The sequence below is a fragment of the Nilaparvata lugens genome, chromosome X (genome assembly GCF_014356525.2).
Source record: "Nilaparvata lugens isolate BPH chromosome X, ASM1435652v1, whole genome shotgun sequence".
NCBI classification, from domain to species: Eukaryota; Metazoa; Arthropoda; class Insecta; order Hemiptera; family Delphacidae; genus Nilaparvata; species Nilaparvata lugens.
In genome coordinates, this window is record NC_052518.1 from 36973515 (window position 1) to 36990646 (window position 17132).

Consider the following 17132-nt stretch of genomic DNA (forward strand, 5'->3'; position numbering starts at 1 on the left):
GCAACAGTCGACATGCATTGGTTCAAGGGAACTTCTAATCAAATTATCGTGAAAGAAATCGGGATCGTAGATCAGCTAAATAGCTTTGTTGTGTTACATTTCAAGTCACCATTTGCAAAGTCGGAATTGAATGCTAAATTGCATAAGCAAGTAACATGGGCAGAGAACAATTATCACAAAATACGCTGGGAAGATGGTAATTTTATTTATACAGACGAATTATTGATATCTTATCTTGAAGGATATGATAAAATCTACACAAAAGGTACAGAGAAAGCTAAGTTTCTTAGAAGGTTACACAAAAACGTATGTTGTTTACTGGATGAAATTGAGAAACCAAATTTTAACTACTTTACAAGTTCTTGGTGTTATAATGCATGTGAAATTCATCATTGCAATCCGCATGGTCGATGTGCGCTATTCGCAACGGTTCATTACAATACTTTGATAATGAAAAATATGGACTCATCTCCAAATATCATGTGCGAAAACAATAGAATGCTTAGCATGAAAAAATGTCAATTCTATTCAAATACAGAAAAGAAAAACTTTGCAAGATATGGCTTTTTCTATAACGGACAAGAAATTCAATGTGTTTATTGTAAGCACGCATTGAAATATCATACTGCTCGTGTATGTTGCATTGGAGGGAAGGCACAGGAACCGTTTAATTTCTCTATATTAGTACCAACATATGTATAGTTTCTTCATTTGCTCATCATGGACCCGTGCAAGTGGATGCAAGCTGATAGTGAATTGGAAATGAGGTTAGAACAGTGTATTGATTGGTATGATGCCTGTGAAATTGCAATTAAACATTCAACCCATGAAAATCATCATTTGGTGAAACAACTAAAAGACATTTTCTTAAACACAGTGAATTTGAACGATATAAATGATTATCCATGCTATTACAGACCCCATAAACTGTCTGTTAGTAAACTAATAAAAATTGAAGAGGAAGTGATGAAAAATTGTAGTGAATTGTGTAAATAAATTTCCAGTGTATACTCGATTGTTTTCATATTCCATTGTACCTGTAATGTCTAGGTTTAATCGTTCAGTATTGCTTTGTTAGTTGAGCTGTAAAGATCTCACATGTGTTGAAGCTCAATGCTATAAGTGTGCAGATACAAGTAGTTTCTTATCACGTTTCACCTGTACATACACTCAACTGAAAAATATGGTTGATTGTTATAGCTTTTCAAAGTTCAAGAAACTATCTCGTCTCTTGATGACAATTTCATTCAATGACTTTGATCTAATTGCAAAGAATATTAAATTTTCAATGGGTGATGAGGTGAGTGATCTTGCATTAACAAAAACAGAAAATCTTCACTTTCCAATTCTATCTGAAATTTTTGAATTACTGGATGCATTAGAAACCGGTCATTTCCATTATGGTTGTTCAAATAATGATGAATCATTAGCTATTGTTAATAATTCTAATGATCTCTGGAAATGCTTATATGACATTGCCAATAAAAAATGTAAAAGATCATAGTTCGCTCTCTAGAGTGTTTGAAGATACATGTGTATTTGGATATACAAGTTCATTCTATGCATTAGTTATGATTGAGGAAACATTAAAAATATAACGTTTGTTGTGTGTACAACCTGTTGTCAAGAACATGTTTCAGTTAAATTCACTTAAGTTTGTTTCACTTGAATCTGTCAGTAGATTGTCTCTCTCTCAGAGAGAGAGAGAGAGAGAGAGAGAGAGAGAGAGAGAGAGAGAGAGCCTCTTCTCCTTCTAAGGGGGCGGTGGAGGTGGCGGGAGAGGTGCGGCAGGAGCGGAGGTGATGCGGGGGGAAGGGGGGAAGGTAGGATGGGTGCGGGGGGAGGGGGGAGGGGGGGAAAAGTCGTAAAAAAGTCTCGCAGTATGTACACTCTCATACTACTTCTTCTCTATAGCATTCGGGGTAGCGATAGTTCTTGGTATGGATATAATCGTCAGTCTTGGTTTTAATTCTATGTTGGAGAAGATTAGTGCTTGTTAGAGAGTCGTGTTCACGCTTAATTATTTCAGGGAACTCTGATAACAATTCCATAATAAATTCTCTTTCTTCTTCGTTCATGAGAGATGTACGAATAAGAGAGGGTATTTATTTCAATGCGTATTTCATCTAATGTATTTTCACTGAAAGAGTGGAACAATTCCTGCATATCGAGGCTAGAGACCGAGATATTTTTTGTATCACGTATTATTCCATGATTGGATACACAATGCACTTCTTCAATGTCAAGGGGATCAAGATAAACAGTCCTGTCCTGGTTGGCATGAATCAGACAATATGTAAATTGTTCATCAATTTGCATGAGGGAATCTTCGATTGTGAAATCATTATTTTCGATTTTTTGAACAACTCCATATTTGAGGTTACCTTTTACGGGAAGTTTGTATTTATGCAATCCTCATTTCAGGTCAACGTTTTTTCACGTTTTAGGGGAATAAAGATACCATTTTCGAATTCAAGTTGCATTTTTGACAAATTAACGGAGGCTTTAAGTTGTTCCAATGTTTCGCAACCCAATAATGCATCATAGCTAATGGAAAAAGAAAATACTTGCAAAGGAACTATGAGTCGAGTGCCAAATAAATGTTTCGAAAGTGTCAAATTTTATAAAATTGTGACCCATTTTTGCCCCTGTGGCGGTCTTAACTATAAAATCTTTCTTAATTAGTTGGTCATCTTTGGTAAGAATGCTTGGGTGAATATAGGTTTTTTCGGAGCCTGTATCTATTAGCCATTTGCGGTTTCTGTGGTCAATAAAATAGGGTAGACTCGAAAGGTTTGTACAATTATTTAAGTTAAATTCTTTGAGTCCTTGCCTGTTCTAAAAAAATGATCAGTAAGTTAGGTCATTTTTTCAGTCAAAAGGTTCATATGTTTGGTTAATGTGGAGAGCTGATCTTCAACTGAAGAGTTTTCATCAGACTCTTCTACAATGTGATGATTTTGATATGCTCTGTTTGAAACAGTGCGCATTGACACGGTGTTGGAATCACAATGATTCCGATTTGCAAAAGCACTACCATTGTGATTCTTACTGAATTGTCTGCCATTTTGGAATCTAGGAGGATTTTCAAAATTTGGGGTGTTGTGTCTGCTGAAGCCAGGATGAGCGTTTTGTTGCTGATTATTGTAGTGATTGTTTCTGTTGGGATTATTACGACCGTCATTAAAGTGATTGGAGCGATTATTACGATTGTCTTCAAAGTTACGATAGTTATTGTTACGGGAGTTACGAAATGAGGGTTTGGAATCAAATGACTCGTTGAAATTATGCAATAAGCTGTTTTGAGCATCTTCAATTGTTATTGAATTATTGTTGAATTTTGTGTACCCTAAGGAAAGCAGCAAAGTCTGCTGGTACATTTCGAATAAGAGTGGTCATCAATGTGCGATCAAGTTGACTAGTCAAGTAAGTGATTGTGTCATCAGAGAGTTTCTCCATGCTATAGCGATCGATTATAACACTCTATTTGTACTTAAGCCTATCAAGAAAATCATTAGTTGACTCGTTACTGAATGGTTTGAGCATCATGGCTTGTGTTACTAGGTCAGCTATAGGTCTTTTTTCGCAAAAATTATTTTTAATTGCAGTCAATAAGTCAGGAATAGTTCTACAACCTCGGGCAGCCGTACGGGCTTTCCCTGAGAGATGACTGTAAGTGTGTTGGAATAAAAGCCAGTGGTTAGTCTCTCGTGCTTCCACATTTTGGCTACAGAATTCATCATATATTTCTTGACAAATTCTTAAAAAATAGGGGAGTTCTAGAAGGTCGCCATTAAATGATGGTACTAAATTAGTAATGCTGGCTGATAGGATTTTTGAAGCCATCGTACCTTTTTCAAGTTGGTGAGATCCGTGAAGTTCTTGAAGTTGAGGTTGCAGGTGATGTGGAGGGTCCGGACGTGGAGCACTGATATTGTGTGTCGCTGGAACTAGTTGGTTCAGCACATCAGATGTCGACTGTTCTGGTTCGAGGCCACTTGAGATTTTTTCGAGAGGTTCATCCAGGAAACTCCTTGCTGGAACTCGTGTTGGTGAAAATCTATTTAGGTGTTGGCCCGCAATGGTGGATAGCAGATGATTGAGATGATAACGTCAGCGGGTTACAATCTGTGTGAGTATTGGAGTCTTGCAGTTCAGGTTGTTGCTTTCCGTGGCTGGCTACTGAGTCTTTGCACGGTGTCCTGCTGTAGGGTTGTGTAGTTCTCTTGTGAGAAACTCGGCGGAGTGCTGGGGAAAAAATTCGGCCTGGGAGAGTTCACAGAACACGAACAATTTCACAAGGAGGATCTACAGAAGTTCAGGCACCAGTTAAGGGTGCAGGAACACACTGTGCATTTTTAAAAAGACTTTATTCAGGCCGAGCCTGTACACTACAACTACATAACATAATACAGAATATTGCTTAAGACTACTTCACATTGATTATTATAGCGTATTTATATGAAACAGTTACATTGATAACATTGGGGGAAGCTAGATTAGAAATTACACAATAAACAATAACAACTGATTAAACCAATCTAGTAATGGATTGCAAATAAGATATCAGTAATGGATTGGATCAATTACATAGAAGATAATATTAGGGGAAGCTAGATTAGACATTACACAATAAACAATAACAACTGATTAGACCAATTTGGTAATGAGTTGCAAATAAGATATCAGTAATGGATTGGACTAAGTACATAGAAAGATAATCTAACTACAGACTCGCCCCGCCAAAACAAAGCACTTCTTGTTCAGCACAAGAACGACAAAAGCAGCCCGCAATTCCAAGACTAATTTTCAGTGCTAGGATGGATGTGTCTGGGTTTGACACTGGTGTATACTGACTTCGCCCCTCTCTTTTATAGTGATTATGAAGTCCCAATCAGATCCTGTATTAAACAGTTGGAGGATGTAGAAACTAAATATTATAAAGAAAAGTTGAATAAAAAAAATATTTCAAGAAGAATGCGAAAAAAGAGAAAAGATTCTGATAAATATTATGAAAAAAAGTTGAATATAGAAGAAAAGATTTCAAGTAGAATGCGAAAAAAGAAAAAATATTTCGATAAATGAAGAGAGAGGTTCCAAAGAGAGGACAGATATGGGAAAAAAGTTGTAAAGATAGGAAGGGGCGATGTCAGTACTCAGTATACACCTATCTTTACAACTTTTCTTTTCCATATCTCTCCTCTCTATCGAACCTTTCTCTTAATTTATCGAAATATTTTTTCTTTTTTCGCATTCTACTTGAAATCTTTCCTTCTATATTCAACTTTTTTTCATAATATTTAGTTTCTACATCCTCCAACTGTGTTTAGTACAGAATCTGATTGAGACTTCATAGTTACTATAAAAGAGATCTAGATAGTTGTAGAACGTTTCTACTAGAGGATTATTCTGTACAAGAATATGTAATTCTTCCACAAAGCTTTCCATTATTTGCCTCTAGAAACTATTCTATTTCATATAATTTCTTACAATCAAAAATGTTCACATCATTCATTTTCTCCGATTTTTTCCATAAGTTATTCATTCGTTTTCAATTCTCTTTTCTGATTCCGGACGAATCCTTCTCCTTCAAATTCCTATCGCGGACAGATATTTCCTTTCTTCTTTTGATCCAATCGCGGACAGGTCCATAAAGTTGTAGGGAATTCAGTTTTGAATTCCTCTACAAAAATGAAGAACGTTCAAACTTCAGTAACTATTTATTTCTGTACAACTTTTGATCATGACTCCATCTCGAAATGTCTCTGTCAAACAATTCTTCATATTTCATACAAGAAAAAAATATATATTTATATTACAAAAATGTGAGTCTGAGTGAGAGTGAAAGTGTGAGTGAGCGAATGAGTGAGTGAGTGGCAGGGAGGTAGAGTGAACGTGTTGAAACTGCTTTCATTGAAATATTTTTTACGTATATGAATAAGTGGGACTAAAACCCATATAATAGTGGGTAAGTGGAATCAAAACTTTATGTCAGCAGATGATACACCAGTGATCCGAGCCAGTTTAAGAGTGGAATCATCAAGAGAGCAAAATGTGAGAAAGTTCTATACTTGAACAGGAATTGCCAGATAAAGTCACATCCAGATAAAGAAAGGTGTTCCAAGACTACCTGGACTGTCCTTATGGAAACAAAAACATTTACAGAAGTATCACAATAACATGTCCAGCACCTTGCGCCTATTATATTAAGTCCCACACCCCACCATCATCATCGAAGTCCAAAATAAGATTTTAACTTTTTATTTTTATTATTGATAGATTTTGTTTTCAATAATTCTACTTTTTTTCTTTTGATAAGAAAACGTCTTTTTTATTTTTTTCAAAATGATTCTGAAGTTACGTTTGATGATGATGATGATGATGTCACTCCCGGAAGTCGATCATTTTTTCAGAGAGGACATGAAAACAGGAAACGTTTACATAATGAGGTGAGCAGTATGACAAGATAGTGAGTAAGATTACAAGACAGATTATTTAGTAGGTGAGTCAGATTATGAATGCATTCTTCTTACAAGTATCACGGGGTTCACATCTCTATTCACTTCTCTTTATTTGCACTATCTTGACTTCATTTTCTGTTGAATGGTATATACTCAGTTTCAAATATTGTTCTTTTCTAGGCTATTGGATACTGATCTACGAGTTTTTTTCTCATATATTCTTCAGTTAATGGAGTACAATATTAATCAATCACAGTTGTTAGATTAAAATTGAATATTTTCATGAAGACTGTTTTTGGCGTTGCCTGTGATCTTCCAAAATTTTTAGATGATTGGATAGATACAAATTGGCATAGGCTTACACAATAATATATAGTGAAAGAGCTCTCGAGAATCTCACCTTTGAAAGCTTCTACGTTGTCCAAGACTCTCATCGAATTCCATATTTCATCAGGTAGCCAATCGGATAGGGGATTCGTTACATCAAATTCATGTCCATTGGAGTTCTTCCAGGAGATTGGTTTCATGAGAAACATAACTTCATTCCTGTCCAGTTGATTTTTCCAGCTATAAAAAGTCACAGAATGAATCCCAATCATAGAGTAAATGATGAAGAGCAAAAATATATTAATATAATACATGTAGAATACAACCAGCATTGTCACTTAGGCTCAAAATTATGCAGTATTTGGAGAATAGCTTTTCATGGTTTATATTGTGAATGTAATGTGAATTCAATCGATTCAGTGGCATGAAATGAGAAATTGGATTGGACAGAATATATTGTAGGAGAGAATATTTTGTATGAATATGAACACAGAGTATTTGAAAACATTTGCTTTATTTTATATGAAAACAAAATTTGAAGTTTTTCTCCACCATTTATTCTTCGTTCAACAGCCGTTGCGCTGGTTGGCAGCAACTCTCCATGCTTCTCTGTCATGCGCCATCCTTTTGGCCTCTTTGGCCTCTTTCACACTGCAGAATCCTGGCTCCTGAAGATCATATTACGGAAGATCATATTTTGTATTTTGCAGCTCTCCTGTGCTTTCACATGAGGATCTTACAAATTAGCCAATGGATCTAACAATTACGCCGACGTTTGCTCAAAGTATGACTCATCACTTTTTCTCAAAGTCTTACTTCCTTAAAAATACAGATAGGCTACTTTCACACGATAGGAGACATGCAACTTGAACACTAAACAGTGTTCACGTTTTTTTGTCAAAGTACATTGAGCCAAATCGTGTCTTTCACATGGTGACCCCGAGCCAGGAACCTCCTTTTGTCACATCTTTTCCCCTCGAGGCAAGCAGAAACCGGCTTGGATCGAGATACTAGCGGACAAATTGCCACTTTCACATGGTCACCACTTTCTACGTCTCTCCGGTCACCACTTTTTCTCAAAAACTATCTTTCTTGAAAATGAAGATAGAAAGATTCTGATTTCGGATTTGGATTCAGCGACCCCAAATTCTTTATGGTGTGAGTCCCGCTTTTGAAAATATCTGAGAACAAGGAAGCTATGGCTGTTTTTAATAAAGCTTTCTATTATCATATAATTATACGGTAAAAACGAACAAGTACTTTACTATACAGTACGTATGTACTGTAGCTATTATAATACTTACACTGTATTCATGTAGGAAATTTGGTAGGATATTTATCTTGATTTTTGAAAATACCCCAAAATAAGCAGGTAAGATATCTTTGATAAACCAAAGTTTTCCTGCTGATTGAAGAAACATTAAAAATTAGTCTAAGACATAAAATTTCTTAAGACATATTATGTCTTAGACTAAAAGTGTGTAACAAATATCAGATCACTATTCAAGCTATCAAGCTTTTCATAAATTTATTTGTCTCCTCATGGCAGAAGGTTTGCGCCCAACGTTTTCACTTAAACATTTCTGTGATCAAATTGTGATAGAACAAATTATCGTATTGATCTTCTAAATCCAGTTACATGTACATAGATTTTAGTAGAATTGCTTTTTTACCATTCCTATGAATTCTACCTGGTTCAGCACAACTTCTCAAATAACATTATGTTTGATTCAACAGAATTCATAAGGACGACAAAACATTGAACAACAAAAAAACACTTTCTGAATAACTGGCTTTAACAAAGCATGGCTTCACAAAATACAGTATGATAATTTAGAATAGTTGTGACAATGGTTATGCTTTTCGCATTATGGCAACACTGAGGATTTAGCTCAGCGACTAAAATCGACAAGCCATGATTATGTTAATCTTACTCATGATACAAAGTATTGAACTGCTTTGTACTATGATTAGGGTTGCCACCTTTTTTTATGAAGAATAAAGTACATTGGTAATCACAGGCTTAAAAAATAAAGTACATTAGGTTTAAATAAAGTACATGTTATTTTTACCTGTAAATTCAAAAAGGCTGCACAATTCAATGTGGCATTCTTATATACTCACAAGAATACACATTATTGACTTGAATATCACTTTGAATATGACTACTATTAATAGCTATTTATGTATTAAGAGCATAATGCACGACTTCAAAATCACTCGCTCGATAAAGAAGCATTATGTGTGAATTACATACACAATTTTTTCTACAACTGCCCAAGCCTGTTAAATTACTTATATCGGCAGAGTTACAATTACGAACTTTTTAGGTTAATATCTGACCTTTTGGCGAGCTGCTTACCATCAGCTGATTGGCGAGCGTAAAGGAACTCTTATCTGCATGCGCGAATGATTTGCGAGTGTAAAGAAAATTTACTGCACATACGCGGATGGTTAGCAAGCAAAAAAGTAGATTCTCCTCAGAAATAAGCTGTTTTACAAGAATTGAGTATATAAATTCTTTTTTCACGCGCAGTTGTAGAAAATAGTTATTTGTATATCTAGAGTGAAAAGTACGACTTTTTCTCCCTGAGGGAAAAAGTTTGAAGCCCGAGACGAAGCCGAGGGCAACAATTTTCCTGAGAGAGAAAAAGTATTTTTCGCTCGTGATGTACACAACATTTTTCCTCCATCTACATTTTTTTAAAGAAACTACAAATTAAATCATTCTTATAACTTACATATTGGTGACAATGTTTCCCAACAACATAACCTAAAAACTAAAACCTAAAAACCGGTCGTCTGATAGGCACTGCTGATTGCGCTATCTATCGGCCAAAGTTGTAACAATCATATCAGCTGGGCTACCAAAAATGGCTGACTCCAGATCACGCGGTTCAGATTTGAATTGCAGAATGCAGATCAAAAATATTTGTTGGCTGGTATTTTGAATAGAATAAAATATTTTAAAAATTGTATAAATTTTTATTGTCTACTAATATTAAGAATATAATATCATACAAACATATATTTCATGAGTTGATCAAATTTCTGGTTGTGGTATTGAATTCAGTTGACTCAATGTCAGACACCCCTATTACGCTTTCTCATCTGAGCTTAGACCTTCTAACCTATTACCATGTAAGTTTTTCAAATAGAGATGCTTCCCATGTTATTTAAATGGAGTCACTTTCACTCCCTAGGGAGTTTTTCTGTTTTTTACTACCTAGAGCGAAAAAGTGACACTTTAGTATTATGTTTCAGGGAGTAAAGTAAGTACTTTAGACAATAGGTGGAGGAAAAATATATTATAACTATTATAGTATGTAATTATCTATTACCATTCAATTTATCCAAATAAGAACATGATAGCTTGGAAAGTTATTGATTACATACTGGTATGACGAAAATGATAATAAATCATTAAATAGATAAATTGATTTTATTCGCTACAAAGCACATTTTCATACAGAAGAATTATATAGTATAGGCTAGTATTATAGAAAAAAAAAAACATATAAATTATTTTATTCAATCCAAGAAAGTTTTAGAGTTGGTCTTCTAAATTCAAAATGTAAGTTATACAGCTTGAAAAAAATGCATAATATTGTTACTCTTCAAATATTTAATCAACTCTAGGCTAATAATTCGAGGTAGGTACACGAGATTAAGAAAATTAATGCAAAAAATTGCACCCCTTTGCCCAAAGCCTGATAATTATACTTCTCAAAATACAATTTTGAATAATTTATTAAAAACATAAAGCACCCTTCATTCGTATAAAATATATTAAGAATATTTTAAAAGAACGACTGGTTTCAGCTTATTTTAGCCATTTTCAAGTTATAATGAATAATTAAATATAAAAAGGTATTGACTAATTTATGTACATATTAATCCTCCATATATATGCTCTATTCCTTGGTTGTATAATTTTATCAAAAATGGGATTGTCTAAATTTAATTCAATGATATTTATTAGTTTATTACTATTTAATTTATTTGCTGTAGTTTAGATGTACCCTTTGCGCTCGAAAGTTCGATAGTACTGGCCGTGTAAAGATTGCAGACAGCTTGTGTTTTTTCTTGCCACGCTACTTTCATTGTTAGCTTGGCCGCCATACTTGTTTGTATCCCCACTAGCTCGTATTTATATTTAGATGACTTTTGTGTTATGTGCACGCTCAAAACAAATCAATAAATAAGAATCAATGGACAGTTAAAACTTCATTTTCATTTAGCCTTACTAAAACTGCAATAAACATGCTTTTGCATAATAAAAATCTCATACAGTCATTTGTAACACAGATAACTAAATATATAGTTACAAAGTAGGACTTTCCAGCCATGTTACACCCAGACAAGAACTTTTTCTCATTTATCTTAGTCTTTAAGTTTTTTTGCTGAATGGTACTTCTCAAATCAAATACAAATATGCATTGCTAGTACAAGTTTTGCAGTAAATAAAAAGCATCCATTTCTTCAACTTCTTGTAATTGTTCGAATACACTCACTTCCTCATTTGTTCCATCTTCTGTAACTTCATTAGACTCTATTCCGTAATCACTGTATTCTTTATAATTGTCTTCTAAATCTTCTATAAAAATCTTCGAAATTGTCTTCTAAATCTTTTATAATTGTCTTCTTCAACTTGTATTAAATTCTCAAACTCTTCACCTATATTTGAAGCAATGTCACTGTTGTGAATTGAACCACTATCTTGATCAATTTCAGAATCACAGAACAATATTTGTACTATATAATAATAGGCCTATAAAACTTCAAAATAACTGTCCAAAAACAACACGATGTTCACATATTTATACTATTTACACAATAATAACATTCTACAACATAAAACAGTACAATAGACACTGCAATATCACCAAATACACTGATGTAAAAAACCTCCCTTTATGAACTGTGTTTGCAATGGAATTCAATAGAACCACGTGCTCTTTTCTTTCAAGAGTTGGCCGATAGATTTCAGCACTCACCACATATCATAATGCAAACATAATATAGATAATGATGTGTTAGAGCAATAGATGAATTCAGTCTTGGTCAGTACAGCTGGCCATTCGAGCTGTGAGGACATTATAGCAAAATCAAATACGACCTGACGCGGAAATGGCAGCGGCCAGCAGTCCTGGCCATCCGAGCACTGAGGACAAACTATAAGCAGTGCTTTCGAGCGCAAAGGGTTAAAATCTTCTTTTACATTTAATTTTTGCTTCCAACGTTTAAAATCTTCATATTAGCATTCATTTCAATATATTTTTTTGTTTTCTCCTATCAAGTGCTCCACAAGCCTGATTATTGAGTACCGTAGTATTTTTTGATTTTGGAGCTTGAATGTGCTCCTGGACAAAATAAATAAAATGTACTTTATGTTTTTAATAACTTTAATAAGTAGCCCATGCAAATAAAGTAATTTTGAATGAATATTCAAAATACAATACATGAATATAATGAAATACAAAATGAGTTTAATAATGTAATGAATTAATGAAATCAATAATGAATTTTAAATTTAATAAAAATCAATTAATTGTTCTTGAAAACATATTTCTTATTGGTTATTGCTTTTGACACTCATCAATAAATCATTGTTACTGGTGAAGAGTTGCAAAGCATCTTTGCAATCAACATTCAAATTGAATTAATCATTCCATATGAGATTCAAAGATGCTTTGCTCATCTCATCTCTCCAATCATCACCGAAAAATCCCTTCCCACAAATGCTGAAGTGTCAGAAATAGAGAGTAAATGAAACCACTTTATACAAATTCTTGAACTCATCAGCAGTTCTGTTCCATCTGTTACCTGCTACCTGTTACTTTCTATCAGTAGAAATTGGAAATGTATTTATATTCATTTGAAATCTGACAGTCTCCGCCACTCCAATAACCTAAAATGTTTTGATTCCCTCGTACTTTATTCTGTAGTACTTTATTGAGCAAAATAAAGTATTTTTGCGTACTTTATCTTGCTTACAAAGTATAAAGTACAAGACTTCCAAATAAAGTACAATACTTTATTATATAGTACGGGTGGCTACCCTAACTATGATACATGATTTTCATTCCGTATCATTCTTTAATAAAAATAGAACAAGATTCCGGTTTCAAAAGCATCAAAGTCGCCAGGCTGGTCTGAACTATTCATGAATTTTTCAGCATGAATAATATAGTTGTATTATCCACTCAGCAGTTCTAATACACAGACATCACTGGGAATGGCATGACATTTTCTATTCTTTCAATTCCTATTATTACCATAGATCGTTTCAGATCAGCACAATGTTTATACTGTCTGTTCATAATAGATTCTTCTGATTGTTAGAAAGAAATAGTCAATAATTGCTGGGAATTTAAAGTGATATTCAACGATTTAAACCTGATAAATTGGATAGTTGAATGACAATTGAAATTCAGTGAAGTTTACTGTACAACATTCCTTATCCTTCTATTTTGTTGGGTGATGAGTGGAGATGATTTTTGATTTCATATTTGGATTCATCTTTTCATTGTTCAATATTTTTTTGGAAAACTAGAACTTTTAAAAATCAAAAATGTTTATGTTTAAACTTCTCAGGTGTTCAAAGACTTCTTAAAACCTTTGCCTGTCCCTTTGTGAGGCAGGAGTATTATCATCTTAGTACGTTTACTATATAATCATATGATAATGCAAAGCTATATTAAAAGCAGCTACAACTCCCTTGTTCTCGGGTATTTTTGGAAATGGGACTTACGCTTTGAAGCATTTGGGGTCGCTGAATCCAAATCCGGAATCAGAAATCTTCTATCTATATTTTTAAGGAAGTTGGACTTCGAGAAAAAGTGATGTCATACATTGAGCAAACGTTGGCGTAGTTGTTAGGTCTGTCGGCTTATTCGTAAGAACCCCATGTGAAAGCACAGGAGAGCTGCAAAATATTAAATATGATCTCCCGTAATATGATCTTCAGGAGCGAGGATTCTGCCGTGTGAAACAGGCCTTAGAGGATTTCTGATTTCGGATTTGGATTCAGCGATCCCAAATTCTTTAAAGTGTAAGTCCTATTTCCAAAAATACCTGATAATATGTGATACAACACAATGTTATAACAGAGAGTTTGGCCGGTTCTAGAAAGGTTTACTCTACAGTAGACAACAATTTCATTTTGTACATTATTGCCACTTTAAAAATAGCGAAGAAAGGCATTAAAGTGTATTGTATGTATGTTGATTTTCGGGCTGCGTTTGATGTCATTGACCGAAAGGCATTATGGTTCAAATTATATAACATGGGAATACCATTTAAATGAATAAAAATGTTACAGGAATTATATAAATGCACACAATCAGCTGTGTGGACCACTAAGGGGCTAACACAGCAATTCGAAACTTACTGCGGCTTAAGACAAGGCTGCTTATTATCGCCAATTCTCTTCTCCTTATTCATTAATGATTTATTAGATTATGTAGGAGATGGGTTATGGATTATGGATCGAAATATTAGAGGCTTACTTTATGCCGATGATTTGGTGCTGCTGTCAGATACACCCAAAGCTCTGCAGAGAATGATTAATAAACTTAAATCGTATTGTGAGGTATTGGGAATCAGAATATGTATGAATAAATCAAAAATAATGGTTTTTAGAAAGAGTGGGAAATTGGCTAGTCATGAAGAATGGTTTTGGGGTGGAGAGAAAATTGAAATAGTAGGAACATATAAATATCTGGGGGTTATCTTTACCATGAGGTTCGGAACTCACATAAATGATAGGGTGTCAGCAGCTAAGTGTGGAGTGGATACAGTTTGGAGCAGTATAATCACTAACAGCACAATTCCAGTCAAAGCTAAATGGGAGGTATTCAATGCAGATATCAGAGCGATTGTGAGTTATAGTGGACTGGTCTGGGGTTACATGATGTTTGAAGAGCTAGGAATTTTTCAAAGATTTTTTATCAAAAAGTTATTTTCCCTACCTAGATGTACACCCAACTACATTTTGTATTTAGAAACAGGGAAAAATCTTCTGTTTTTTCATAATTTTAGATTGCACTATAAATACATTCTTAAAGTATTGAGGCTGCCAACATCTCGTTTGCCTCGTTTTTTAGCCGATGTCTTGATAGAAAAGATATGGGTTGGTTCAAGGAATGGAAGAACTTAGGCAACAAATATCATTGGGAAGTAGGTGTGAGCCGAACATGTATTGTCAATCAGGAAGCACAACAAGAACTACTTATGGACTGCATGATGAAGGAATTTCGTGAAAAGTGTAGCGAGAGGGCAAGAAGGGCAAGGTATCATGGCATCTATGCAAAATTAAAACAGGATTTAGGTGGCAGGGACTATATAAATGCGAGAAGGAACAGCGTCAAAAGCAGCTTTGTGGCCTCTCAATTATAGAATAGATAGAGATGGAGACCAAGCACTTTGTTCAATGTGTAATGACAGATTGAAGGAGGGCACATATCATTTCTTAGGAAGATGTTCTATTTCATCAGAAATTAGATGGGAGGTTTGGGGTAAACGTGAATTGACCGAGCAGCAAGTAATAAAGCAGTTAAATGGTGAGAGCTGGGAGAAATTAATAAAATATGTGAGAATTGCATGGAGATATCGCTCGCAACTCATAGAGGAGTTTAACACATGAAATAGAGATAAGATAGGAATTTAGAAATAAGAAGAACACAATGATTGATTAATTATATAGGGCCTATATCTATTATCTTGTAATTTCTTTTTCAGGTTTGCAGATAAAATGTATGTATGATTTATAAAATAACGAAAAATTAAACCCACTCCTGGCAGACGGCCGTGTGGCCATTGCTGTAAAAAATGATGTATTCTTTTCAACAATGAATTATGTAAGAAAGTGAGAAAAAGATCTTTTAATTATTATTATTATTATTATGATTATATAGTTAACATACAAAGATAACAATACTCCTGCCTCACAAAGAGACAGGCAAAGTTTTTAAGAAGTTTTCAAACACCTAAAGAGTTTAAACATGAACATTTTCAATTTTTAAAAGTTCAAAAATTAAACTTTGAAAAGATGAATCCAAATATGAACTCATAAATCATCTCCACTCATCACCCAATAAAATACAAAGAAAAAGACAAGTAAACTTCACTGAATTTCAATTGTCATTCAACAATCTAATTTATCAGGTTTCAATAGTTGAATATAACACCAAAATACCTGTAAATATTTTTATTCAGAAAAATCTATTATAAACATTGTTGTGATTTGAATCAATCTATGAGAAATATGAACTGAAAGAATAAAAAATGTCATTCCATTTCAACTAAAACGGAACTGATGTCTGTGTTTGTATTAGAACTGCTGATTGGATAATGCATACTGAGAAAGTCATGAAGGGGCGATGTCAGTATACACCACCATCAAAGTCAGACACATCCATCCTAGTACTGGAATTCAGTCTTGTTTTTGCGGTGGCTGCTTTTGTCGTTCTTGTGCTGAAAAGAAGTGTCTTGTTTTGGCGGGGCGAGTCCGTGACTAATTTCTCTACCTGAAAAACAGTCTCTGGTTGTCGCTATCATCTCTTGTCGTCTATGCAAGTTTTGCGGGAAGAATGGCGAGGAAGTAAACTGGTTTGAATTTTGGCACAGACTGTACTTTCTTGGAATTATTCTATTCATAACTTAGTGTGACTGGAGAACTAGTGTGTGTGACTATTCATTGGACAATACTCCTGCCTGATATTGTCTCTTATCTCAACCTTATTTAGTTCTATTGCTTCCTCTCTCACTCTCGCTCGCTCGCACTCTCTCTCACTCTCTCTCCCTCCCTTCCACTATCTAACCATCTCTCTATCACTCCTGCGCCACTTTCTCTCTCACACACACACACTCTCATCCTCTCTCTCTCTCTCTTCCAGTCGGGTGTTAATGAGAAGGATATTTTATATCCTTCAAAGAATCGACAATTATTTGTTGAAACACCGCCAATTTATGAAGTTACATCACATTATTATATTATCGTTATTCTTATTGCATTCTATATTTATTCTCATTGATTAATTATTTATACTTCGTGAAATTCGTTGAATAACTAGCATTTTCGTCATTCAATGTAAATTGTTGTATAAGCCAGTAAATATTGTAACATACATAAATAAAGAAATCTAATCTATCTCTTACCCGTTTGTGTGCTAATGTGAGCTATACTACTTTAATGTCCTTTTCACAGAATTGACAATTCAAATGGCATTTAATCTTCATTCTCATTATTAAATTTTTCATACAAGGAAAATAATCGTTTATATAATACTGTCATTTGATAAGCAGTACTGTCATTTTATGTAAATCAGTGTATAAGGTTTA

General features: G+C 34.2%; 1 protein-coding gene across 1 annotated transcript in view; it reads right to left on the reverse strand.

The window, feature by feature from the left end:
* Positions 1–17132, reverse strand: part of LOC120354997 (dynein heavy chain 7, axonemal-like) — a 423355-nt gene that overhangs the window by 286172 nt on the left and 120051 nt on the right. The window contains exon 6 of the mRNA XM_039443220.1: positions 6862–7028. Within this exon, the coding sequence (XP_039299154.1) occupies positions 6862–7028 (167 nt within the window). The remainder of the gene's footprint in view (positions 1–6861; positions 7029–17132) is intronic.